Below are 27,099 nucleotides of genomic sequence, written 5' to 3' on the forward strand. Positions count from 1 at the left end.
TCCCAGCCATGCCAAGCCCATTTGGGGGGCCCAGCTCCCAGGCTGCATGAGGCGAGGGGGGCAGCCCCGCCCTACCTGTCTTGGCCGACACGTTAAACCTGCCGGCTATTCTGTGCTCCACGGAAAACTTCTCAGCCTTGTCCTCCGGCAGGCGCGGCTCCAGGTCAGTCTTGTTCCCCAGCAGGAAGATGGGGGCTGCAGGAGGCAGAGATGGGATGGGGTGATGGGGGAGAGAAAGACGGGAAAACGCAAGGGCTCAGGACAGGGCCAGGTGTGACTGGGGGGCCGGGCTGTATGCAGGGAGGCCCATCCAGGGCCCTGTACCCCAGCACACAGTAGGGAGGCCTGGACACATGGTCAGACCGGCATTCACGCCCTGAACTCCCCTGTCCCTTGGCACTACCTCAGCATCCGTGCCAACTCCCACGTGTACAGAGCTCGAGAGCCCGGAGGGGCTCAGCGCATGGCTGGACTGGCCCCCCGCTCCCCGACGGGTCAGCCGGGAACAAAACACGGGGGAATGGCAGAGCCCTGGCACTAAAGGTGCCACATCCTGAAGCAGTGGTGCCAGGCTGCGGTGCCAGGGGCCCCTGTTCCTACTCACTCTGATGGGGCCCCCAGAGCCCTCCCCCGCCTTGGCTAATCGCAGCCTTAGTGAACAAGCAGGACATTGGACAGTGGAGTGTGGTTTTGACCATGCAAACCGGCTGGTGGGACCCCCCCCAGCCCCTCCCAACCTGCCCTGCCAGCTCCAACGCTGGGCACCCATGTTTCCCACTGTGCTTTCTTCCCTGCTGCCCAGTCAGCAGGGAATGCCCGCCCCGAACACCTCGCTCAGGCCACTCCCCCCCTTTCCCCTCCAGATCCCGCCCCTGCCACGACACCTGCCACAGGGAGAGCCCCGGGACCTAGCGCCGAACAGCTCTGTGGGACGCCCCTCCCTGCCGGTGGCCCCCATGGTCCCTGTCAGCTCTTTGGGGCAGGACACGGCTCGGTACGTGTCTGCACAGCACCCAGCACCCTGGGGCCCGGCCCTGAACGGGGTCTGTGGGTGCCATGGCCAGCAGCCTGTGAGCCCCGGGCGATTCTGTCTCAAGGTGCCCGCTTGGACAAGAGCTGAGGTGAGACTGGAAGGGCTTCTCCTGCCTGGTCTGCCCCCACGGCTTCAGCTCCCCACCGGTGCGCAGCACAGCTGTGTGTGGGGAGCCCAGGGCTGGGATAGCACAGGCATAGGCACTGACTCCGTGGGTGCTCTGGGGCTGGAGCACCCATGGGAAAAAAAATAGTGGGTGCTGATCAGCAGGTGGGAGGCGCTGGGGGGAGGGGGCGGAGCAGGGGCGGGAAGAGGTGAAGCAAGCGTGGGGCCTTGGGGAAGGGGTGGAGTGGGGGCGGGGCCTCAGGGCAGAGCAGGGGTGGAGCACCCTCCTGGAAAAAGTCGTTGCCTGTGAACACAGGGCTGAGGTTCAGCAGTGAGGGGCACCGGCAGAGCTGGGGGTGGGACTCTAGGCTGGGAGTGAGGTCACTGGCAGAGCTGGGGGGAGCCCAGGGCTGGGGTAGCAGGGGGCTGCGGGTCAGGACTGAGGGGCACTGGCAGAGCTGGGGGGGAGCCCAGGGCTGGGATAGCACAGGGCTGCGGGTTGAGACTGAGGGGAACTGGCAGCGCTTTAGGGCTTTATGTACAATACACGCCATTGTCATGAGCACCAAAAATCAATGCAAAGTGCTACAAATGTGTGTCTGAAGACAGCAGCACTCTGGCCAGGGCATCGCTAATTAACAGACAGACGCACACACGTGCACGCGCGCACACACGATTTCGGCAGAGCGGCTGGTTTCTCTTTAACCGTTTTCCGGGCTCCCTCTGTCTCCAGCCACTTTGAAAAGCTGCCAGGGAACCTCGTGAGAGAGATGGCCTGGAGCCCAGGGCTTAACGAGCCGCTGCCCTAATGAGCGTGACTGGAGCCCAGCCTGGGAAAGAGCTGGGTGGCACAGGCTGGACGCCAGCCCTCAGGGTGGCAGGCAGTGGGGCCCAGCCCCTGGTACATGTGCTCAGGCCTATGGGATGGGCGCTCCCTCCAGGAGAGGGCAGCTATGATGGGGGGGGCTCCCCGAGGGGTTCAGCTGCTCGTTCCCTCCCCTTGGGGCACATGGGTACTTGTACAGTACTGGAGAGAGCAGTGGCTGGCATGGGGGAGGGGCTTTGTGCACGGGGCAGGGACAGTAGGCTAGAACTGGTCAGTGGGGGGCATGGGGGAGGGTGCGCGCAGTGCTGGCATGGAGGGAGGGGCTTTGTGCACAGGGCAGGGTGTGGAGAGGCTAGAACTGGTCAGTGGGGGGCATGGGGCCCTGCTGGGCATCCCTGCCATGGACCAGATCCCAGCGTGGCATCGCCGCATCACGTGCCTGCTGCAGAACCCTGTGGCCGGGGCGGCCAGTGAGCTGAACAGATGCCCCAAGGGGCGTGAGGCGGGTCCATGGGGTGGCTCCACCAGGGGGCAGGACGGGACGGGAGGCAGCTGCCTGGTCCCCCCAGGGTAAGGGCAGCCCAGCCGTGGGATCTGAGCCAGCTGTATTCACACAGCTCCCCCCCAGGTGGGTGAATAACTGGGGAGGATGGGCGCTGGGAACCGCCCCACCTTGGCAGGTCAGGGGGAACCCACTGTCTGGGAGGGAGCAGAGTTGGGAGCAGTGCAGTGGAGGATATTGGGAACTTGGCCCTCCCTGCCCCCGCATTGCGGGAGTTGCCCAGTGCCCCCTACCGTCCGGGCAGTACTGCCGGGCCACGTAGACCCAGTGCGGGAGGCTGTCGAAGGAGAGCTGGCTCTGGGCGCTGTACAGCAGCAGCACGGCGTCCGTGTCCCGGTAGTAGCAGCTGCTCAGGGAGAGGAACCTTTCTTCGCCGGCCGTGTCCCACAGGGAGATCTGCGCACAGCAGAGAGCATGGGGTGAAGCCTTGGCCTCAGGGCCTGGAGCAAGGCACTGGCAGCCTGTGGAACTCACTGCCACATGAGCTTGGCTGGACAAATAAGGCGGCTGCAGTCTTTAAGCCGGCTGGGTTAGATGGTAATGGTCTCAGGCTGAAGGCCCTAAAGCGCCTGGCCTGTGGGTGTGTCAGGGACGTGCCCCGCTTCGCCCCACAGACAGCACTGCCCCGCCGGCTGGTTTCATCTCCCTCAGGACGCAGGCAGGATACTAGGCAAGAAGGGCCCAGAGCCCCGTGTGCTGTGGTGACTGGAGCGAGAGTCCAGGGGGGAACTCAGGAAAACCAGCTCATTTGCGGAGCATCGTGATTCAACTCCAGGCCCCCAGCCAGCTCTGTCTCCCACCCCCCACCAAGGCTCTCAGCCAACACAAGCCCAGCCCTGAGCCGCTACCTGAGGGTGGGATGCTGTCGCCTAGCAACTCCTGACAGCTGATTAACCCTTTGGGTCGTTGCTCCCCAGAGAGGGACAGTCTGGGTGCCCGTGGCAGGGCTTGGCTACCACGGAGTCTCGCTGGCGTGGCCCAGACACACCCGGCCCTGGGGGGAGGGCGAGGGACAGGCCTGCAGCCACGTACCTGCGCCAGGCCGGGGATCTGGGGGTGGCTGAGCTGCACGGTCCTCTGGCAGACGGCCAGGTGCTCGTTGGGGGCATGGGCCCCCGGCAGGAAGCGCCCCGCCCGGATGCGGTGGAACAGGGTGGTCTTCCCCACCCCAAAGTCCCCCAGCAGAATGAGCTTGAACTTCAGGCCGGGCAGAGGCACGGTCGCCATCACAGTGCGGGGGCCGGCTCCCTCCAGCAGCCGCGGGTGGTAAGTGCCCAGGCCTGGCCCATGGGCTCCATTCCTCGGCAGGACCCGTCCCACTGGGCCACCGGGGAGCACGGGCCGGCAGACCTAGCAGGGCTGCAGCGGGAGGGAAGGAGAAAGCAGGGAATGGAGCATGTTTCCCCGGCTGGGGCCCAGGCTGCTGGCTGCAGATCCCAGCCTGGGAGACAGGGCTGGGGGAACCCCGCCCCACCCCCACTGCCGGCTCCAGCCCCGGGGGGCCCCATCCCAGGGAGCCCGAGCGGATTGCACCCATGGACAGTGAAAGCCTCTAGCTCTCCTCAGGGCAGAAACAGGTTCCTAGCACCCTCCCAGCCCTACGCTGGCGGGACTCTGCCCCTTGGGAAGGCATCACTAGCTCACAGAGACGGTGCGGTGTGAAATTCAGCACCTCCAGCGACTCAGGCCCCCTAGCACTGCTCTGGGGCCAGCACCGATTGCTGGGGAGAGTGCCCCGTTAAACCCCCTGTTCCCTGCAGCCCGGTGCCCTGTGTCCCACACTCAGCCCCTGGGCTCTAACGCTTGCTGTCTCGGTGCCCCAGGCGTGCCGTGGGGGTGGCGCACGCCGTCAGGGGGAGAGGGCCCAGCAGGCGTGGGCGCGGCCCCTCCTGGCGCAGCTCTCTGATACAGGGACTGAGCTGGGATGTTATGGGGCCCCCTCGGGGCTCCAGCAGAGGCTGGTACCCCCCCAGCCAGAGTGTTTGCTTTCTGCATCGGGGGAGGGGCGGAGGGCTGGGCAGCTGACTGAGCGGGGCGGGGGGCGGTTTGGCAGAGCTAAGCGGGGCCTCCTCTACCTTGGCCAGGATCTTGCTGGGCCCACAAGGGAGCTTGCCAGCTGCTTCCTGGTGTGTTGGAGAAGAGCCGGGGGAGGAGCCAGTGCACCTGGCACACCCCTCCCAGCGGGGCAATCCCATGCAGTCAAAGTGCAATAAACAAGGAGGGTAGGGCCCCCTTCTCCGTAAAGCCTCCACAGGCAGAAAGCCCTGGTTCCGCCTCCCAGCCCTGACACCCGCTCCCCAGCCTGGGGCAGGGCCCAACTCTGCTCTGTGCCTCAGTTTCCCCCATGTAACATGGAGATGACCCCATCCCACCCGCCAGGGGCTGTATGGGTTAATGTCTGTCCAGGAAAGAGCTCCTAGTCTCGCAGAGTGGAGAGCTCCCCTCCCCCGTGACACCGGCTTGTCTGTCCGGTTGGCCCGGGTGGGGGATGAAGGTGACCAGCCGCCCCCGCCCCCTGGGCCCCGCTGCATTCAGCCCCTGCCCCCTCTTGCTGATCAGGGAGCTGTCCGGGCTGCCAGGGAACTGCCTGCGCACACCCATCCCCCTTGCTCTGCTCGGCTCCTGCCTTCACCCATTTGCTCCTTGCCGGTTCAGTGCCCCCGGAGCAGGGAACTGAGTGCGGCTGGTGTTCATAAACCAGAGGGGCCCTTGGAAGGAGGGAGCTCAGGCTCCGTTCCAGGCTTGGCACCTCTGCCAGTGAGGGGGCTCATCACAGTGGCAGATGCAGCAGGGACAAGCCCCCCCGCTCCCCCTGACTCACTCCACCCTGGCCGGTGAGATGTTCAGCTGCTCCTGCCCAGGTGTGAACCCTGGCCTAGATGGAAGGCCTGCGTCACCCGGCCGCCCCGTTCTAACAGCGGCTGGACGGAGCGCAGGGCGTTCCCAGAGCCAGCGCTGCAGAGAAGGCAGCATGGCCTCCCCGCGACCATCCCGCTCTCGGTGTCCCCCAGGCGCTCAGCCAGCTATTGGAGGGAGGGTAACCGAACACCGGCTGCTGGGCGTGGCCTTTTCATAGGCACGGCATTGCAGCCAGGTCTGCCAGCACGCCCCGAGCGTGCCCGGTGCCTGGGCTTAGGACGGGCGCTGCAAGGGACTTTCTGCTGATGGTGCTTCCCCAGCTCCTGCTGCTGCTCCCTCCCGCACTTGGCCGCACTCCTTCCTCTCATGTGTTACCAGGGCTGCTGTGCACAGCTGCTCCCCAGCAGAACGGGCAGACACGCACGTAGCCTCCTCGCTCCTGCAAGCTGCACACGACAGTGACAGCAGAAATTGTACCCCACGTGATTCTGCTCTTTTAACTCCTTCGGCACAAATCAACAATAGCAGATGGTTCCTTACCTGTCTGGTAACTGCTGTTCTTCGAGCTGTGGCTGCAGGCACGTCTCCCACTCAGGAGTGCGCCCGCCCCGCACCAAAGCCGGAGAAATCCGCCTAGCAGCACGCCTGGGCAGCGCTCACGCCCTTTGCCTCACAGCCCCTCCCCGGGCTCTAGAAGGGCAGAGCGGCCGCGACCCCTTGGGTCCTTTGCACCAAACCCCAGGCTGGAGCCTCTGATGCAAGGTGGGGCCTGGAATACGTGTCTGCAGCCACGTCTTGAAGAACGGCTCCAACACAGGTGAATAACAGTCTTTTCTTCTTCGAGAGGTTGCAGATGTGTCTTCCCGGGGCTCGGAGTCGATTGACACAGAGACGGCAGAACTGCCTTCCCAAAGTGTGCATCAGCCCTAGAAGCCATGGTGACAGCGCAGCGGCTAGCAAAGGTATGCACTGAGGGCCAGACGCAGCCCTGCAGCCATCCACTGGGGGAAACATCTCTAAGAAACGATGTTGATGACGAGCTTGAGCGCTCGTCGAATGAGCCCGTAAGGACTTTGGGGGTGTAATCTGAGCTGCTCCAGAAGTTGCAGTAATTCACGTCCTTATCTACTTAGCGGAGACCAATGGTCCTTTCATCCGCTCAGCTCAGTGTAAGATACAAAGAGGCAAGGTGATGAATGAAAGGGGTTAGTACTTTTCAGATAAAATGCCGAGCACCTTCCCACATCTAAGGTCTGAAGGCGTCGTTCTTCTACGCCCAAGTGGGGTTTGGGAAAAAAAGGTAAGTAAATAACCTCATTAAGGTGAAACGGAGAGATCACTTTTGACAGAAATTTTGGCTGTGGTCTTGAAGCTACCTTGCCTTTGAAGAAGTGGGTATATGGGGGATCTGCCGCCATGAAGGCTTCCCTGACTAGTCTAGCAACCAGGAAGGCCATCTCCTGGGAGCGGAGAGCCAATGAGCACGTTGCTATTGACTCAAACAGACTCATCAGTGGCACGAGAACTGTATTAAGGTCCCACAACAGCACCATTTTCTTCGCTGGTGGAAAACGATGGACAATGCCTTTCAGAAACCTCCCTACCATAGGATCTGAAAATAGCGACTTTCCCCAAAGAGGAGGGTAGAAAGCTGAAATCGCAGCCAAATGAACTTTCGAAGAGCTAAGAGCCAGGCCCGAAGATTTCAACTGCAATGAATAGTCCAGAGCGTTCTGAATCCAAACTGACATAGGATGAATTCCCCCTGAGGTCCCCCAAATCGAAAACTGCTTCCACTTAGACAAACAGGTGGAGGGGCTGTGTTCCAATTTATGGGTCCTTTTTCTCAGTGGAGCCCTCCTAGAGGCTGCCTCCAAGTTCTGCTGCGGAACATCAGTGCGATGAGGCTCAGACGACAGCTGAGGAGCTGGTACCATCTCCAGTGCTGACGTAGGCCTCATGGCTTGCTTGCATCTCAAGTGCCTTGCTAACTGCATCCTTGTCCTGAAGGACTTACAGATGGAGCACCTGTCCTTACCGTGTCCCTCTCCCAGGCACAATAAACACCGTGTGTGGGGCTCACTATTTGGAATAGTCCCTCATGTGATGGGCAATGTTTAAATCCCGGTGAAGACATTCCACCAGGAAACTACAGCTAACTAACTAACCCACCCACCTAAGGTACTAACTACTAAACAACTAACTATGAACAGGAAGTTCTCAACAACTGAGAGATAAAAGGGCAGTGCCCCCAGCGCTCCGACTCTAGCTGTGGGTGATGAGAAGGAACTGAGTAGGGTCAGGGCAACGCTGCCCTTATACAGCCAGGGGAGAGGCTAGGAGTCAAGGGGCGCGAGCACTACCCCTCCGGGTACTGCTAGGTGAATTGCTCCGGCTTTGGTGCACTGGGCGTGCACACAGGAACGTCTGTAAGCACTCGACGAACAACAAAGAGCCAGCCAGAGCCTGTGGGGCTCCTGGGATCCTGTCACTTCTAGGGCATCTAACTCCTACAGAAGGGCCGCACTCCGTAGGGGCTCATGCCCTGATACAGGCGGCCTGTCACCAGGGTAACGATTTCTGCAGATAGACAAGGTCAGCAGAGTGCGCTGTAGTCCCATAGGCAGAGCTGCACGGGGGGGTGCCAAGGGGGGGTGCAGAATTTGCCTGACTCCTTTAATTTTATTGAGAGAAAAACCCAAGAGCTGCTGTTGATGTTTTAACCTCCTTCATGAGGAAAGACAGAAAAGTTCAACCCTTGTTATGGAAGGGTCGAACTGCACAGCGAGTACCCCAGAGCCTGGGAAAAGCCATGCCAGGGTAGCAGTGAGACGCCTCTAAACCAGCAGCAGCTACAACGATAGATACCCAAACGGTTTGGGCCCAGTCAGAGCAGAAACTCAAATATGCTTGGGGGGGGGTTCCCCCCAGCTGCTCTTCCACACTCTGAATGGACGGCCTCTGCACACAGAGGCCAAGCTGGAGAGCTCAATGTTGCCCTAAGTGTGGGTGGAGGTGCAGTGGGGGGAGAGCTTTCCCAGTGTTAAGAGGGACATTCAAGAGGATTTCAGCAGCTTGGTTTGCAACCTTCTCATGGGGTCTCCAATGAGGACTTGGCTTTGCCAAGCGTTGGCAGAGAAACAAGTGAACACAGCCCAGCGGCCAGCCCAGCTTCCTTATGAGGGTTCACTCTTGGGTTATGCTCATGGTGTGTCTCTAACCAGAGAGCCACAGCCATGCAGCACTTCCTCCAGCAATCTCCCAGGCAGAGAGACAGCCAGCGTGCTCGTGCAACTCCACGAGGACACGTGCACAGGGTGGGAAACGCTTTATTTCAGTTGGTCTCACTTTTTTATTTTCCCTTTCAAGTGAGGAAATTAACTGTAAAAAACAGCTGGTGCTCAAGGCTTTACAGGCACAAGAGTCAGGACACTCAAGGGTGCAGTTCCCAAGGCAATCAGAACTATAGGACAGCAAGTTATCATGGGACAGCCAAGATACTACAGGCCACTGGTAGCACTTACAGCACTTTGACGTGAAAAGTTCCAAGTACTCAATAATAACATTATCCTCACAGAGGGGCTGAGTTAAACTGGGGCGGGGAAACAATAAGAGTCTCCTGAATTTAATACCCGTAAATTCGCAAGAGTCTGTTAATGCCTGGAATGAAATTAAGCAAAGGTAAATGTAGACGGGTCGGCATGAACAATACCCTGAGCTCCATCTGCTAAGGGATGGGCTCCCAAGGGAAGTGCTGGAGACATGGGAGGAGGAGGGACCAGGCACTCTCACAGTCTGCAATGGTCTGCTGGGAAACGGACTGCCAGGTCCTTTCTGTCACCAGTTCCCTTGAGCCTACGATGGAATAGCCAGCCTCTTCCCTGGGCGGTCTGTAACTCCTCCTGGAAGGCTGGGGGTATTGAACCAGCCGGCTTCCAAAAGGGCTCCAGCGTCACCCTGCCTCTTCTCCCCACCCCAGAGACCAAAGAAGAAATTCGAAGCAGTTTGGAGCAGCAGTTGGTGTATTTCTGCCCTATCAGGGCCCACTCCAGGGAAGAGCAGCAAACGGGACAGCTCCAATCTTTGGTATCCTCCTCATCCGGCATCAATCAGTTTACCCAAGTCACAAGCTGCTGCAGCGACTTACCTGGAGCCTGAGGGCTGCACCCAGTGCGCTAATATAGATCAGACAGCAGCCATAAACAGGAAGGTTAACTCTACAGTCCCAGGGCCCAGGTCACATTGCCTGCTGGAAGCTGTAACCACTGCACCAAGGCTGACGGCAGCCACAGACCACACTGAGAACGCCACAGACAGCACCTTGGTAAGTCCCACATAAAATCAATCAAGGTCAAGGTGCTGTGTCCGGAAGGCCCACTGAAATGCTAAATTTCCTGCTGCCAGGAGACAGCTGAGGACAGCCTCCTTCCTCAGCATCAGCAGTGTCTCCACCTTCACCCCGGACAGGAGGCCAGCTGTGCTCAACACCAGGCTGCCCAGTATCCCATAGAAATTCATGGTGAAAATGGAAAGGATGAGGATGGTGATGGAGGCCACCACGGTGACAGACTGGGCAACCATGGCCCTGCCCTCTTCAGTGAAGTACTCCAAGCCCGCGGCCAGCAGCAGGGCTCCTCCCAGGAGGATGTTGGCAGTGGAGTGGTCACCGTTCAGCCAGTGAAATCCAAAAGCCAGCAAAGGGAGGCCAATGACGGTGGAGACCCAGATACCAGACTGGGAATCTGCTGCCAAGGTAACCCCAAGAGGTGTCCAGAAGAAGCCAACTGCTCCCAAAAGTGCTGCCAGGGCCTGGAGGAGGAACCCTGCGGCGGCCCCGCGATTTATCTACAAACACACAGAGGCAAGCAATGAGCGGCAGGCCACGGTCACAGGGAACTCAGCAGAACAGACACAAAGCAATAGCTTGGACACCCAGGGTAACAGCTTGAGAATCCATCCCCCCGATTGGTACCCAGAGTTGCATCACACTGTCAGCGGGAGTCCACCCTTCACCAGCTCCGCTGCTTCCTTCCACACACAGCTCCTCACAAAGGCCCATTAAGAAAAACATCTTTGCTTGTGTTCCTTCCTACCTCTAGTGCGACTGTGAAACCCCTTTTGTTCCACTGACAACTGCCCACCCCCAAAGCAGATTCCCCAGCCCCACAGACACTGACACTGCCTCCTGCCCCCACAAACAGATTCATCCTTCCCCCAGCTTCTGCAAAAAAGTCATCTGGAGCTGGTGAAGCAGGTATGCTGCCAAAGGACCAAGGAATCATCCGGTAGACGAGAGCACATTGAACTTGGGCCCGAGGCCTCCTTATCAGATTCTTGACACCTGTAAGTGTTAAGCTAACTCGCAATCAAGTGCTGCGGGAAGAAACCTGGTAAGTTATCATGGGGCCTGAAAATCTGTTTGTCCAGTAAATATGGGGGCAATCAGAAGCGAACGAGGGACAACGCAGATGGCCTTTCGCTAGGCCACAGCGCTAGTGCGCATTGCGTTGATTTGTTCTCTGCGTTGGCAGTTTTCTTTAACAAGGCCTGTCTCTGTCAGGTGGGAGAACACGAACAGCCGCTCACAACTGCCACCTGGGCACGTCTATGGCAAGAGGGGCACATTGGTCCATTCCTGAGCCCTGCGCCTCCCAGACACGATGCTCTGCGGCAATCGCTCTCACCTGGAAAGTGCGGACAGCAGAGCTCAGACACACGGCGCTGAGCCCCACGCTGGGGAGAGCCGTGCTCCACTCAGCAGCCAGGCCAGCCATGGGGGCAGGGGCCTCATCCAGCCTGAAAGGGAGAAGAGAGAGCTGGGTTACCGGGGCTCGCAGCACCCTCCAGTGGCTGAGCAGTGCCGGGCTCTGGCCCGTCCGAGCCCCAGCTCGAGCTGCACAGGCGGGACGCGGCTGAGGAGTTCACACAACAGAGCAACTGCCTGGGTTGGGGCAGAGCCGTCAGCTGGGAAACCTCCGAGGGAGCGAGAACTTCACGGCCGTTGCCCCCCATCGCGAGCTGGCACCCCTCCCCTCCGGGTGCCCCCCCCGCTCCCGGGCTGGCGCCCCCTCCCCTCCGGAAGTCCCCCGACCCCCACGGCACCCCTCCCCTCCGGGTGCCCCCCCCGCTCCCGGGCTGGCGCCCCCTCCCCTCCGGAAGTCCCCCGACCCCCACGGCACCCCTCCCCTCCGGGTGCCCCCCCCCGCTCCCGGGCTGGCGCCCCTCCCCTCCGGGAGCCCCCCGACCCCCACGGCACCCCTCCCCTCCAGGTGCCCCCCCCCGCTCCCGGGCTGGCGCCCCCTCCCCTCCGGGAGTCCCCCGACCCCCACGGCACCCCTCCCCTCCAGGTGCCCCCCCCCGCTCCCGGGCTGGCGCCCCCTCCCCTCCGGAAGTCCCCCGACCCCCACGGCACCCCTCCCCTCCGGGTGCCCCCCCCGCTCCCGGGCTGGCGCCCCCTCCCCTCCGGAAGTCCCCCGACCCCCACGGCACCCCTCCCCTCCGGGTGCCCCCCCCCCGCTCCCGGGCTGGCGCCCCCTCCCCTCCGGGAGTCCCCCGACCCCCACGGCGCCCCTCCCCTCCGGGTGCCCCCCCTCCCCGCTCCCGGGCTGGCGCCCCTCCCCTCCGGGAGCCCCCCGACCCCCACGGCGCCCCTCCCCTCCGGGTGCCCCCCCCCCGCTCCCGGGCTGGCGCCCCCTCCCCTCCAGAAGTCCCCCGACCCCCACGGCGCCCCTCCCCTCCGGGTGCCCCCCCCACTCCCGGGTTGGCGTCAGCCCCCAGGGGGCCCCGCCCCGCCACCGGCCGCTCCGCGCACACCAGCCCCCCACCGCACTTCCGGCAACAGGCGGGGAGCCCGGGCTAGAGAGGCGCAAGGGGAGTCACCCTAGAGAAGCGCAGAGGTGCCCGGACACAGGCAGCGCTGCGCTTGGCGCCCCCTGCAGGCGCGGAGGAGTCATCGCAGCCCATCGGGGCGCAAGGCCCCAGGGAGGCCTCAGCCGGGGCAATAGAGGGGGCGGCTGGTACCTGCCTGGGCGCAGGGACGGGGGCAGAAGGGAGCCGCCAGGCGCAGGGGGCAGGACAGTGGTGCACGTATCCCACTGCCCCTGGGCTGGGCTGGGCTGTCGGGCCAGCGCCTGGGGCTCAGCGGGCAGAGACTGGAACCCCCCACCCGGCTTGTGCCGAGCTGGGCATCCGGGCTCCGTATGCATTCTGCTAGTAAATCCATCCCCATGGGCCGCGCCACATCACCCCTCCCCGGGCACTGAGCGCCCGCAGCCTCGGGGTCCCCATGGGCCACACCACCCTGCACCGTGCACTGAGCGCCCGCAGCCTCGGGGTCCCCATGGGCCATACCACCCCTCCCTGGGCACTGAGCGCCCGCAGCCTCGGAGTCCCCATGGGCCATACCACCCCTCCCTGGGCACTGAGCGCCCGCAGCCTCGGGGTCCCCCTGGGCCATACCACCCCTCACTGGGCACTGAGCGCTGGCAGCCTCGGGGTCCCCCTGGGCCAGGCCACCCCTCACTGGGCACTGAGCGCCCGCAGCCTCGGGGTCCCCATGGGCCAGGCCACCCCGCACCATGCACTGAGCGCCCGCAGCCTCGGGGTCCCCCTGGGCCAGGCCAACCCCTCCCCGGGCACTGAGCGCCCCCAGCCTTGGGGTCCCCATGGGCCACACTACCCCTCACCAGGCACTGAACGCCCGCAGCCTTGGGGTCCCCATGGGCCAAGCCACCCCTCCCCGGGCACTGAGCGCCCACAGCCTCGGGGTACCCATGGGCCGTGTCACACCACCCCGCACTGGGCACTGAGCACCCACAGCCTCAGGATCCGCATGGGCCAGGCCACCCCTCCCCGGGCACTGAGCGCCCGCAGCCTCGGGGTCCCCATGGGCCAGGCCACCCCTCACCGGGCACTGAGCGCCCACAGCCTCGGGGTACCCATGGGCCGTGTCACACCACCCCGCACCGGGCACTGAGCACCCGCAGCTTCAGGATCCCCATGGGCCAGGCCACCCCGCACTGGGCACTGAGCGCCCGCAGCCTCAGGGTACCCATGGGCCAGGCCACGCCACCCCTCCCTGGGCACTGAGCGCCCACAGCCTCGGGGTCCCCATGGGCCAGGCCACCCCTCACTGGGCACTGAGCGCCCACAGCCTCGGGGTCCCCATGGGCCAGGCCACCCCACACTGGGCACTGAGCGCCCGCAGCCTCGGGGTCCCCCTGGGCCAGGCCAGGCCACCCCTCACCAGGCACTGAGCGCCCGCAGCCTCGGGGTCCCCCTGGGCCAGGCCAGGCCACCCCTCACCAGGCACTGAGCGCCCCCAGCCTCAGAGTCCCCATGGGCTGTACTGTGCCACCCCTCCCTGGGTACTGAGTGGCCACGGCCTCAGGGTCCCCATGGGCCAGGCCACCCCGCACTGGGCACTGAGCGCCCGCAGCCTCGGGGTCCCCCTGGGCCAGGCCAGGCCACCCCTCACCAGGCACTGAGCGCCCCCAGCCTCAGAGTCCCCATGGGCTGTACTGTGCCACCCCTCCCTGGGTACTGAGTGGCCACGGCCTCAGGGTCACTCTGACCCAGGAACAGGCAGAGGGCATAAGGACTGTGTAGGGGTTTCCAGGGATCCTTTGGCTCCGAAAGATGCAGAATACTGTGCCAAAGGGTGGCATCTGAAGTCTCTACCAACAGCCCGCAGCGCACTGGTCGTTCTAATCATTGCAAGATGTAGGTGGGATGATATCTCAGGGCTAGGGAGCTACACTGCGCATTGTGTTCCTAAGGTCTGTGAGTTGCAGAGGTCACCAGACAGGAGGGAAGGGACTTGTCTCTCTCTGCATCGTCCGTCTGTCTCCCAACGGAGGCGCATCCACAGCCTGAGCCGCATGCTGGGCAAGGGTTTGGAAAATCAACAGGAAAGGAAAACACAGAAAAAACCAACGGGTTGGGGGTGTCATTCAAACAATGGCTTGGAGGGTCTAACTCCGGGTGGAGAGACACCTGGGATGCGTCACCGAGGAGGCAAGCTGCCAGTTGTGCCTTGTCCACAGACGGAGGATCCCAGCCAGGCCTGGCTGTTCCGCTGGGGGGACTTTGGGTGAGCGTCACTCCAGAAGGTAAGAAAGGATCTGCTGAGTCAGTCTAGGTTTTAGACTGTGCTTTATGGTTCGATTTGGTCTGTGACCGTTGGTTTCCAGCACTTCTGCTTGGGGTCACCTGCATCTGGGAACCGTGTGAAATGACCGTGGACTGGTGTCGCTATAGCCATATCTCCACGCTGTGTGTTGCACGGAGCCTGAGCTGAGCTGGAACCGGGACGCTGGGGAGCAGCGGCTCTCCTCGGAGTGTCCGGTGGGCCAGGGGCTGCTGGACGCTCCAGGGAGCCGCTCAGAGGGGGCAGGCAATTGCTGACCTGCAGAGAGAGCGGGGCCTGGCGGGTAGAGACAAGACTCCCACCCGCGAGGTGCTCACAGTCAGGTACCCCCAGGGCATCACCGTCCGCATGGACCAGGCCACTGAGCGCCTGCTGCCTCGGGGTCCCCATGGGCCAGTCTCCCCCTCGGGGGCATCAAGCACCCCTCAGCCTTAGGCTCGACCGGGCAATCACAGCTGGAAGAAGCCTCTTTGCTCCCAGGTAGCCTCCCCCCGCCCATCCCTGGGCGTCTTGCTGCTGGGATCTGTCTGCCCAGGGCCCCCCAGCTGCGGCTGCCCCAGCTCCAGCTCCCTCCCCGTCCGAAACGCTCAGCCCCGCCCGGCTCCTCGGCCTAGCAGGCGGCGCAGCTTCGGGGAGGTGCCGGGCAGCGCAGCCCCGCCCCGCTCCTTCCTTCCAGCCCAGCCCGGCCCGGCTCCCCCTGCGCTCCGGCCCCCGCGAACCCCCAGCCCGGCGGCTGCAGCGCCGGTCCCGCTCCTGTGGCTGCCGCTGCCCGTGGTTCCCTGCGCGCAGCCCCAGCTCCGAGCCCCGGCCGCGCTGCCCCTCGGTCTGGTCCCTGCTCTGAGTTCCGCTGCGTGCCTGGGGCCTGCCCCGTGTGTGTCCCCGTTCTGGGGAGGGTCTGCCCCCTGCTTCTCCGTGCCCAGCCCCCGGGACACTCCCCATTTGTGCCCCCCTCTTCAGTGCCCAGCCTCCGGGACACTCCCCTTCTCTGCACCCACCCCCAAGTGCCCCCCTCTTCTGTGCCCAGCCCCCAGGACACTCCCCCAGTGCACCCCTCTTCTGTGCCCACTTCCCTGGGACACTCCCTATCTATGCACCCCTCTTCTGTGTCCAGCCCCCAGGACACTCCCCCAGTGCACCCCAGTACCCCCTCTTCTGTGCCCGCTTCCCTGGGACACTCCCCGTCTGTGCACCCCTCTTCTGTGCCTAGCCCCCGGGGCACTCCCCATCTGTGCCCAGCCCCTGCAGAGATTCCCGGATTGTGCCCATGGGCATCGCCAGGTTGGCAGATGTGATTAAGGAGGAGGCTGCGGAGGCCGTGAGCTCATTCCCTCTGCGACAGTATCGAGGTGAGCGCCCCTCAGCTCTTCCCCACCTGGGGCACGGCTCCTCCTGCTGCCCCCCGGCGGGAGGGGACAGCACAAGCGGGCAGGGGCCTGGGGGCAGATGGGGATTCGGAGCGCAGAGGAGGTTGGCAGAGGCTGAGATCACCTGGGAATGGTGGGGGTAGCAGCTGGGGACACGCCAGGAAATTGGGAGGGGGGTGAATGGGGAAGCAGCCCTGGGGGGTGGCATGGAAGAGGCGGAGTGAGAGTCCCCAGGCAGGCAGTTCCAGAGCAGCCAGCCCTTTGGGACAGGATGTGTGTGTGTGTGTGGGGGGGGGTTATGCCTGTTCCTGGGGGAATAACCCGGCTGTTCCCCTGGCTTCCCAGACCGCGTCATAGCCCTGGACGCATCCATTGCCATTTACCAGTTCCGCACGGCCATGCCGAAGCTCTTCAACCGCAACGGGGAGAACATCAGGTGAGTGGCCTGTACCCCAGCAGTGCCCGGCTTCCCCAGGGCTGCTCCCTGCTCCCAGAGCCCCTAGGCAGCCCCAGCTCCGCGGTGTCGCACACCCAGCCTGGCCAGTGGGGTCGCCTTGCGGCGCTCACATGGTGACGTGCATTGCCGGTAGGGTGACCAGATGTCCCGATTTTATAGGGACAGTCCTGATTTTTGGGTCTTTTTCTTATATAGGATCCTATTACCCCCATCCCCGTTCCGATTTTTCACACTTGCTGTCTGGTCACCCTAATTGCCGGGGGCCCAGCGGAGGACAGTTCAATGGCCATTAGGTGTGCAGGATTCAGAGTCAAGAGCCCCTGGGGCCTGCCCTCAGCCCTGCCATGGACTTGCTGGGTGGCTTTGGGCAGCCCCCATCCCCTGCCTGTGCCTCCGTGCGTGGGGATAAGGGTGCTGACACCCTCACGTGGAAGCTGGGAGGCAGCCGTACCGTTCCGGGCCTGCACCCATGCGGGTGTGTGACTACACATGGGCTTCCCTCGCTCTGTCGGAGCGGCTCCCGCTGCCGGGCTCTCCGTCCCGCGTGGCGCATGGGCCATGGTGGCAAGCTGCAGGCTTTTTGTCTCAGTCACTTGCAGGGGCTGTTTTACCGGACGCTGCATCTCCTGGAAAATGGCATCAAACCGGTGTTTGTGTTTGACGGGCAGCCCCCTGACCTCAAACAGCCACTGGTTGGTATCGGAGCCGTGCTGGGATGTTTGTTAATGGCGCAGGGGGTGGGGTGGGGTGTGCCTTTAAGGGCTGAGCGTCCCGGATAGAGAGTCCAGGCGGGGAGCTTGTTGTTAGGTCACTTACATGCGGGAGTGGCCCCAGGCGCAGTATTGTAAAGCAGAGCTCTTGCGATCCCTGAACACAGCAGAGGGGACAGAATGTGCAGCAACGGGGGCAGGGCGGGGGTGGGGATACACGGCTGATCATTCTCTGGCCCCGCCAGCAGGGGGCGCTGCAGGAATTGGGACAGGGGCTGGGGGAGCTATGCAGATGTTTTCTGTCCCCGCCAGCAGGGGGCGCTGCAGGAATTGGGACAGGGGCTGGGGGAGCTATGCAGATGTTTTCTGTCCCCGCCAGCAGGGGGCACTGCAGGAATTGGGACGGGCTGGGGGAGCTATGCAGATGTTTTCTGTCCCCGCCAGCAGGGGGCGCTGCAGGAATTGGGACAGGGGCTGGGGGAGCTATGCAGATGTTCTCTGTCCCCGCCAGCAGGGGGCACTGCAGGAATTGGGACGGGCTGGGGGAGCTATGCAGATGTTTCCTGTCCCCGCCAGCAGGGGGCGCTGCAGGAATTGGGACAGGGGCTGGGGGAGCTATGCAGATGTTCTCTGTCCCCGCCAGCAGGGGGCACTGCAGGAATTGGGACGGGCTGGGGGAGCTATGCAGATGTTCTGTCCCAGGCAGCGGGGGACGCTGCAGGGCCCGGGGTGAGAAGGCGATAGGATGTCTCTGCGTTCAGATCCTTTAACAGATTCCTTTCCTTGCAGTTGGCCAGGCGGGCGGAGGCTGCCGGGGCTAGGAGAGACACTGCAGGTAAATGCCCAAGCCTGTGGGATTCTGCCGTGCCGCATTGCAAAGCAGCCGGGGTCCCTGGCTCGCCTCATCTGCCCTGCCCCAACTGGGCCCTCCCCTGCCCCTGCCCCGCAGAGAGCTCCCTGGGCCTGGCAGGGCCAGCATTACCTTCTCCGGCAGTGGTAGTCAGTGGCCCCTATCCGGGTGGCAGGCCTAGTTTCAGGGCCTTCGCTGTCCAGACCTGAGGTCCGGTTTGGACATGCAGCGCCTGTTTGCAGCAGCAGGGGGCACTGTAACTTGTCCCGGGGGTCCCTGCCACAGCAGGAACCCCTGACCCACGTTCCTCTGCTGGTTACAGAGTCCCGCCGGGCTGAAAACCTGCCGCGGCCCCTGAAGCAGGATTGCGAGACCCTGCTGAGCTACCTGGGTGTGCCATATGTGCAGGTAACACGGAGTGGGACAGCATGGGGTCGGGTCCTGTGGCAAAGGGGCGGCCCGTGGGTCACTGGGGCAGCTGTCTGGGCTCCCCAGGAGAAGGGGGGAGGCCCCTGTGCTTGGGCGAAGCCGGTTGCTTTGGTTGCAGTTTCTTGCTCTGCAGGGCCGGCCCGGGTGGCTCTGGTGGCCGGAGGGTCCATGGCTGAGTGTCACAGAGGGTATCGCTGGTGGAGACGGGGGTTGTTTATCTAGGGTCTACACAAAGTGCTGTCGGGAGCGACACGGACCCTTGACAGAAGCAAACCAGTTGCTGTGATTTAAAGGAAGCAGTGAAAGCTGGTCTGAGCGGGGAAGGGGGAGGAGGGGCCGTGTGTCCCCGGCAGGTCCCGTTCGGGCGCTGTCCCCATGGGCATACTAGCAGAGCCGCTCTCTGTACCTGTGCGCAGGCTCCGGCTGAGGCAGAAGCAACCTGCGCGGCTCTGGTGAAGTCTGGCAAGGTTTGGTGCACGGCCACGGAGGACATGGACGCGCTGCCTTTTGGGAGCCTCCGCCTGATCCGCCGCCTGAGCTCCAAGAACAACTGGTGAGTGGCAGGGGGCTGGGGAGGGGCCTTGGCGGGCCTGAGCCCTGCTGGGGGATGTGGTAGAGGAGAGAGGGGGATCCAGGAGCTGCTGGCACCTGGGAACCCCGGGGAAGTTCCAGAAGACTGGCATAAAGCTCATATGCCAGTGCTTTAAAGGGGCAAACGGGATGACCAGGATAATTATAGGCCTGTCAGGCTGACATCGATCCTGGGCAAGGTAATGGAGCGGCTGATACGGGACGCAGTTAATAAAGAATGAAAGGAGGGTGATAGAACGAACACCCATCCACACGGGTTTGGGGAAAATAGATCCTGTCAAACTCACTCGGTGTCTTTTCTGACGAGATGACAAGTCGGCTGATAAAGGTGATAGCGTTGGCGTAACAGACTTCGACTCCTGGAAGGCGTTTGACCTTGTCCTGCATGTCCTTTTGATGAAGAAACTAGAACGATATAAAATGAACGTGGCACACAGTGAACAGATTAAAAACTAGCCAAGTGATCGGTCTCAAAATGTAACGGAAGCCAGGGAATCCCCACTGAGCAGGTGTTTGTAGTAAGGACGCGCAGGGATCGGTTCTTGGCTCTACGCTATTGAACATTTTTATCAATGACCTGGAGGAAAACATAAAACCGCCACTGACAAAGTTTGCAGATACAAACGATTGGGGGAGTGGGAAATAACAGAGCTGGTCATTGACACAGAGCGATCTGGATCGCTTGGTGAGCTGGGCACAAGCAAACAACAATACGACCAGATGTAAAGACCTATATCTAGGACCAAAGAGTGTTGGCCATACTTGCTGGGTGGGGACTCTGTCCTGGGAGGCAGAGACTCTGAAAAAGGTTTGGCGGTGGGGGTGGGTAACCAGCTGAACATGAGTTCCCAGTGCGACACTGTGGCCAAAAAGGCTAATGCAGTCCTGGGAGGTATACACGGGAATCTCGAGGAGCAGAGGTTATTTCACCTCTGTATGTGGCCCTGGTGTGACTGCTGCAGGAGTCCTGGGTCCAGTTCTGGGGCCACAATTCAAAAAGGATGGTGATAAATTGGAGGGGTTCAGAGAAGAGCCCACGAGAATGATTAAAGGATTAGAAAACATATTTTGTAGTGAGAGACTCCAGGAGCTCCATCTATTTCCCTTAACGAAGAGCAGGTGAAGGGGTGTCTTGACCAGTCTATAAGTACCTCCGTGGGAACAGAGATTTGACAGCAGGTTTGTCAGTCTAGCAGACTAAAGTCGAACATGATCCAATGGCTGGAAGCTGAAACTAGACAAATTCAGACTGGAAATAAGGGGCAGATTTTTAACAGTGAGGCTTAAAACCATTAACCCCTGTAGCAATATCCCAAGGCTGTGGTGGATTCTCTCTCACTGGCCGTATTTAAATCTAAGAGAACTGCTCTGGGTTTGTGCTGCACTGGACATGTGAGCTCGCTCCCACCACAGGGGATGGCTGCGCGGCTCTGGGGGGTGCCGCAGGAATGGGGGCTTGGCGGGGGGAGGCTGCCCCAGGAGTGTGCCCGAGCCTCACGCTGCCCTCTGTCTCTTGCAGTGAAGTAGAAGAGTTTTCCCTGCCTGTCATTCTGCAGAAGCTGGGCATGACTCAGGAGCAGGTGGGGATGGATTGATGGATTTTGTGGTGTTGTGGTAGTGTTGTGGGGCCCCCGTGGACAGCACGACCCCCTGCACTCGCTGCTGCCCGGACACAGAACAGAGACAGGCCTCGCCCAGAGCTGGGAATCCGAGAATAGGAGACAACGGGTGGATGCAGACAGCCCGACAGGCAGCCCAAGGGAACAGGGAGACGACGCTGGCCAGCAGGATTGTCTCGTCGTTCCCTTGGGCTGCCCGTCGGTCTGGTGCATGTTGACCAGGTGGGGCTATGCTGGGACGGGGAGGGAGCATGCTGGTGAGGAGTGTAACGCTGCCTGCTGTGACTCCAGAGAGTGAGTGCTGGGAACCCGGCACCAGCCCCACGTTGGCTGTGAGTTCTGTGTTCGATTTCACCAACCAGTTACCAGGTGTGAGCTCCTCAGGCCCTACCACAGCCTAACCGGGGAGTCACAGACAGGCCCTGTGGGCCCCCCATCTGTCCTGCCACCTGTGAGATAGCTGGGCCCTTCCCCCAAGGATACAGCAATAGTCAGGTTACTCCCTGTCCCAAAGGACCCGTCCTCACCCCAGGGCCCCTGTGCTTTAGCTCTCTCACCAAAGCCCACGCTTGTAGCCAGCCCTAGAACAAGCTGTTGAAAGCTTTATTACCTGGGAAAGGAAACAGGAGAGTTCTTGACGAGGTGACGCCGGGAACCACAGAGACACACCGGAGTTACAGTCACAAGTTTCCAAAGGGAATAGATGCGTCTATCACATGCAAGCTCCATACGTCCTGTAGGGCTGACGCAGGCTGAGCACTGGGGATCTCTTGCTTCTGCCTAGAAATCTGCCCCTCCAGAGCCCAAGCAGAGTATAATCATTTCCCTCTGTCTGGGGGTTTTATCCCCCTCCCCCCATGTGCTCTGAGCTGTGAACTCAGCTGATGGGAGGAAACCACTTGCATGACTCAGCTTCATGGGAGGCACAGCAGGTGTCGATGGGCCTTCCCTGTGGGGCAGGATGTGACACCTCCCGCTGGAGCCAGCACTTCACACTGGTTAATGTCTCTCTCCTGCCTGGTGAGTTACACGGTCACAGAAGCTCCCAATCCAACCGCTCAGATGTTCCCTTGCACTAGGGGATACAGATGTTACCTGTGAGATCGATGCCGGCAGCAGCTCACAAGCATTCCATAAAGGCTAAACACAGTCTTCCAATGCTAACACCTGTTTGATCAATGCTAACCCCCAGGTGGGCCAGGCTGTGCCAGCCACGTATTTGTCAGGGTTCGGTTGAGACATGGGGACCGTGGCGTGAGCTGGCCCCTGCTCTGCCAGCCTCACCGGGATGTGGGAGGGGTGGTCAGGGACGGAGCAGGTGGCCACCCAGCTAACCCCTCTGGTGATGGCTGTCTTCTGCTCCCTCTCCTCGGGCCGGGCCTGTCCTGGGGCAGTTCGTGGACCTGTGCATCCTGCTGGGCTGTGACTACTGTGGGAAGATCTGGCGGCTGGGCCCCAAAAAGGCCCTCAAGCTGCTGCAGCAACATGGGACAATCGAGCAGGTTCTCCAGAACATCGACCCGCAGGTACCGGGGGCGGGGCCTGGGCATGAGCAGCCAAGCCGCGTGCTGCATGGGGGGGCCGAGCAGGGGAAAGGGGGGCTGGGTGTGCTGTAAAGCCGCGCTGTCGATGGGAAGGGCCAGGAGGGGTGTGACTGCCGGCGAGAGCCAGGTAGAGGGGGATGCCCGGGAAGTGGGCAAAGGAGCAGGGCTGGTTGGAGGGAACGAACCCCGCGCCCCTTGGGGAAGAGAGCAGCAGTGACCCCCTGCTGGCCTGCGCTCCTGTGGTGTTGCTATGCACTGGTAACCAGCTGCTGGTCCCTCCCCAGAGGTGGGTGCATTGCAGCGTGGTACAGCCGTTCCTGGGCGTGGGCTCGAAAGTGCTTTGGGATCCTTTGGGGGCACAGGGCGCCGCTGGCTTGTAAGCTGCTGCTGTTACAGAAGCACCCGCTGCCCGCCAACTGGGACCTGGAGGGAGCTCGCAGGCTCTTCCTGCAGCCGGAGGTGGCCGACCCGGGCCGGATAACGCTGGAGTGGCGCGACCCCGACCCAGAGGGGCTGGTGCGGTTCCTCGCCCATGAGAAGCACATGAAGTCAGTGTCGTGCTGTCTGGATGGGGGGCAGGCGGGATGGCCTAGAACGGGGTGGAGTCCTGTGTGTGATGAGTTTGGGGGGTCTCGGTTCATGGTGTGGCTACCCCCAATCTGACCCCACAGCTGGCAACCTCAGTACTGAAGCCAGCAGCTGCATAGGCCTCAGAGACTCACCCCCTTTCTCCTGCCCACAGGGGGGACGTCCAGGGCGGGATGGGGGAGGTGGGGCACGTCGCCAGTGTTCCCAGCCTGGCACCTTTCACACCAACACGGAGCTCGCTCTGTGGCACCAGCAGACTCCCCCGCCCCCTTTGGGATCGACACTCAGAGCACCCCACGCAAGTCTCCAGCCCCTGGTCTGGGTCTGAGCTGGGCTCTGGCCTGCTCTGTGCATCAGCCAAAGAATTGCCGGTTTCGCCCGGCCCCAGCCCTGTCCCCGGCCCCAGCCCTGTCCCCAGCCCCAGTGTGACTCTCAGAGCCCCGGAGAGGCTGGATACGGCCTTGGCGATGGAGCAGATTTACTGCAGCGCCCTGAGGGACGATGGACACGGAGCTCGGGAAGCCCATTCAAGCCAGACCCCCTGTAGTGGGGAGCTCTGGGGGCAGGCCTGGCGCTGAGCTGCTTCTGCTGAGATCCTGGCATGGGGGGGGAGAGGACGCTTAGGGGTTTCTCCCCAACCCCCCTTGGTTTCCGTTCCTCTTGCTGTGATGCCCCCCGGTCCAGATCCCCTCCAGGCCCTGCCCCGCCCGCCCCCCCGCTGACCTGAGCTCTGTTTCCAGCGAGTTGCGGGTGTGCCGGCGGCTGCAGCGGTGGCAGGAGGCCCAGCCCAAGCCCGAGGAGGCCAAGCCCAAGCAGAGAGCGCCCCGGGAGGGCGGGAGGCAGCAGAAGCTGGGCGAGTTCTTCCCAGCCAGCAAACGGGCACGTCCGCCGGAGGTAAGGGGTGTGCGCGCCAGGCCCCTGGCACCGGGGGGCCCCGAGGGATGGCACAGCGGGTTATCCTCTGTATGGGTCGAGATCTGCAAACAGCACCGAGCAGGGTCTTCATTGTGCCAGTTATGTGTGTGAGGAGGGGTGGGGGCCAGGCCTGGTGCTAGCCATCCGGGTTCCTCATGGCCCTACACGGATCCCTTTGCTTCCAGTCCTGGCCCCATTGGTCCCAGCAGGGGCTTGGGCACGTATCAGTCTAGCCGCCCTCTCTGCTGGGGGCTGCCCTTGCATCGACAGGACCCAGACAGTGAGACAAGCTGCTCTGATCTCGGCCGCTTTCCTTCCCCAGGTGCCTGGCCCCCGGCCCAGCAGGAAGAGACAGAAACCGCAGGTGGGGACGCCCGGGGAAGCGGGCAGCCCGGAGCCGGGAAAGTGAGATGCTGGCCTTGCTCCTGCTCCCGCCACAGTGCCCATACGCTGCCGTCTGCTCTCCTCCAGGCCGTCTGCCAGCCATGCCCAGTGGGCAGCTGGGGCAACATGCCGGGAGCCCAGTGGCTGCACCTCATGGGCACGGACGGAACCAAATCGCAGCCGCTCTCCGCTTTAATACCCAGGTGCAGGCCATGCTCCAGCATGCGATACGGCCCAGACAAGGCACTGCATGCTGGGAGCTGTAGTCTTTGCTGGCTGCCCGCTGGCACTGTCCTTAGGAGACAGCCGCATGGCCTGTGGCCCATGGGTACAAAGTGGGGTGTGTGTGTGTGTATGTGTGAGATGAGGGGCAGGAACAGCCGGCTGGACAGGTTGGTTCAGTAGCCCCAGCCTGAGAGCTCCAACAGATTCTGCGGGTCGGGATTGAGGGGCACCGGCAGAGCTGGGGGGGACACTCCAAGGGCTGGGATAGGGGGCTGCGGGTCGGGACTGAGGGACACAGGCAGAGCTGGGGGGGCAGGGCTGGAATAGGGGGCTGCAGGTCGGGATTGAGGGGCACCGCAGAGCTGGGGGGGAGCCCAGGGCTGGAATAGGGGGCTGCGGGTCGGGACTGAGGGACACAGGCAGAGCTGGGGGGGGGGCAGGGCTGGAATAGGGGGCTGCAGGTCGGGATTGAGGGGCACCGGCAGAGCTGGGGGGGAGCCCAGGGCTGGAATAGGGGGCTGCGGGTCGGGAGTGAGGGACACTGGCAGAGCTGGTGGTGGGCAGGGCTGGGATAGGGGGCTGCAGGTCGGGAGTGAGGGACACCGGCAGAGCTAGGTTGGGCCAGTGCCTGGTAGCAGCAAGTTGATGCCAAGGTTGGCCACCTTTCAGAACTCTCCCAGGTTTCTGCTGCCAGGCCCATCACTGGTATCGGGGCACCAGGGTCCAGAACCACTAAGCGACTTGCCCAAGGTCACACAGGAGGCTTTGGCAGAGGCGGGATTAGAACCCAGCTCTCCTGAGCCTCCAGTGCTTGGATCACAGGCTTGTCCTTCCTGTTGGCCTGGCCCCAGCGCCTGTTGGAGAGAGTCCGACCGGAGTGCTGTCCGTCCCTCAGCTGCCTGATGCGCCGAGGGGGGGGCGGCTTGTTTTGGGTACCCAATGGAGCAGAATGGGAAGAATAAGGGTGAATATCGGGAGTGACTCTGCGGCTGGGAGATGGATCCGGCTGTGGGATCGTCCGCCAGGGACATTTCAAAGCAGGCCGGCCTGAGGAGCATGGCGGGGGGGCACACGCCATCCTGCCCCCAGCGCGTGGACCAGGCAGGCCCGCTAGCGATAGAGGGAGGCCACGATCTGCCCCGGAGCAGCCCCTTCTCTGCGCTGCACGGCTCGGCTGAGCGACCGCGGCACCGCCCTGCCCTGCTCATCAGCTGACGAGCGGTCCCGGTTCTTGGGGTGGCCTCTGCTCCTCGGTGTAGCCTGGACTGTCCCCGCTCCCCGAGGGGCTGTCGGGGAGGAGCCCTGGTGTCTCAGCTGGTGAGCAAAGGGCTAAGTGAAGCCCAGATGTGGGGCTGAGACCCCAGGGCCCCAGAAGGGGGCAGCAGAGATGGGAGGGGCCCAGCACAGGGAAGATGATTGAGGGTTTATTCAAGTACATCCACGGGTGAGAAATCTCAGTAGCTGAGAATGGGTCTGACTTTACGGTGCTGCCGTGGCCTGTCCCGGTGCAGGCCCAGAACTCCCCCCGCCCCTTGCTTTCGTTAGCTCTGCTGCACCCAGACCTGCCCCGGTGCCAGGCCCTGCTGGGCATGGCCACGCTGCAGCTGGACGTGAGCCTCACGTGTCCCCGACTGGTGCCAGCGGCACTCGTGCCACAAAGAGCAGGGGAGATTTCCGGCTCCCCAGCCTAGGAGTCAGGTGGTATCTGATGGGGCTGGGAGCTGGCGCCCAGCTGCTGCGTAGACGTCCCCGCTGCGGCTCTCCCGCTATCTCCGCCCTGGCCAGCCCAGCGGGGCACCAGGCCCTGTCTCCTGCTCTGTTCTGGGAGCTCAGCAATAAAGTCGGAGGTGATACAATTCAGTCTGATTGTAATTGGTAAAGAGCCTCTGGCACCAGAGCTCCTGTGAGTCACAGCTGCTGGGAGTCCCTGCACGGCCACGCGAAGCTGCTGGAGTAACCGGGAGCTCTCCCCCCCCCAGCCAGCTCCTGCCCCGCTCCCCACAGCGCCCCCTGCTGGGAGAGGCTGGGACTGCAGTAACCGGGAGCTCCGCCCCCAGCCAGCTCCTGCCCCGCTCCCCACAGCGCCCCCTGCTGGGAGAGGCTGGGACTGCAGTGACCGGGAGCTCCGCCCCCAGCCAGCTCCTGCCCCGCTCCCCACAGCGCCCCCTGCTGGGAGAGGCTGGGACTGCAGTAACCGGGAGCTCCGCCCCCAGCCAGCTCCTGCCCCGCTCTCCACAGCGCCCCCTGCTGGGAGAGGCTGGGACTGCATTAACCGGGAGCTCCGCCCCCAGCCAGCTCCTGCCCCGCTCTCCACAGCGCCCCCTGCTGGGAGAGGTGGGGACTGGAGTGGTTTTGAGCTCAGCCACCTTGATATCAGCGGTGTGAACTAGCCAGGCCCTGAGCTCTGTACCTCCGTTGCTCTGAGCGTGCAGCTGGCACCGAGAGCTGGCCGGTCCCACAGGGGGTCGATGGGTGGGAGCTGGCCTGGATGGACCCTGGCTTGGCTGCTGAGCTCAGTTCAGGTGGACAGGAAGCTTCCTGGCCTCCCGCGTGGGAGCGCTCGTTAGCTCCTCAGGCCCAGCCGAGGTGGTGGCTGCTCAGAGCCAGGGGCCTTGCTAGGGAGGGGGCTCGACCCTGGGAGGGAGCGTGAGGCGCTCGGCCTGCTTGCAGCGGGGAGGACGCGCCATGCGAGCCCAGGGACTTTGCCACCCCTCGCTGCAGAGTCCCAAGGGCAAGAGACTCACTCTGGACTGTGACGGTTTGGGGAAAGATGTCTGCTGGGGCCCGAGGGGAATTGCTGCTCTCGCCGGGCGGAGTGGGACCCATGCCAGGTGGAGCGGGACCTGGGCCAGCCCGCTCGCTGTGCTGTTCCCGCTGCCCTGGCAGGACG

At 62.8% G+C, this 27,099-nt stretch overlaps 2 protein-coding genes across 2 annotated transcripts; one reads left to right on the top strand and one right to left on the bottom strand.

The window, feature by feature from the left end:
* Positions 1–8,697: 8,697 nt before the first annotated feature.
* Positions 8,698–12,254, bottom strand: TMEM276 (transmembrane protein 276). The gene is made up of 3 exons (XM_065397822.1): positions 12,199–12,254; positions 11,070–11,181; positions 8,698–10,230 (listed from the first exon to the last, which is right to left on the bottom strand). The coding sequence occupies exons 2-3, from the start codon at positions 11,157–11,159 to the stop codon at positions 9,727–9,729; spliced, it is 594 nt and encodes a 197-aa protein (XP_065253894.1). The 5' UTR covers positions 11,160–11,181; positions 12,199–12,254; the 3' UTR covers positions 8,698–9,726.
* Positions 12,255–14,384: 2,130 nt separating this feature from the next.
* Positions 14,385–25,900, top strand: LOC135875180 (flap endonuclease 1-like). The gene is given in 14 exon segments (XM_065400174.1): positions 14,385–14,458; positions 14,460–14,495; positions 15,779–15,879; positions 16,243–16,333; positions 16,944–17,046; positions 17,854–17,899; positions 18,237–18,322; positions 18,760–18,896; positions 20,454–20,514; positions 21,948–22,079; positions 22,494–22,645; positions 23,923–24,142; positions 24,144–24,246; positions 25,755–25,900. Coding segments are annotated over 14 exon segments (1,488 nt in total).
* Positions 25,901–27,099: the final 1,199 nt, after the last annotated feature.

This window comes from Emys orbicularis, chromosome 2 (assembly GCF_028017835.1).
Source record: "Emys orbicularis isolate rEmyOrb1 chromosome 2, rEmyOrb1.hap1, whole genome shotgun sequence".
NCBI lineage: Eukaryota > Metazoa > Chordata > Testudines > Emydidae > Emys > Emys orbicularis.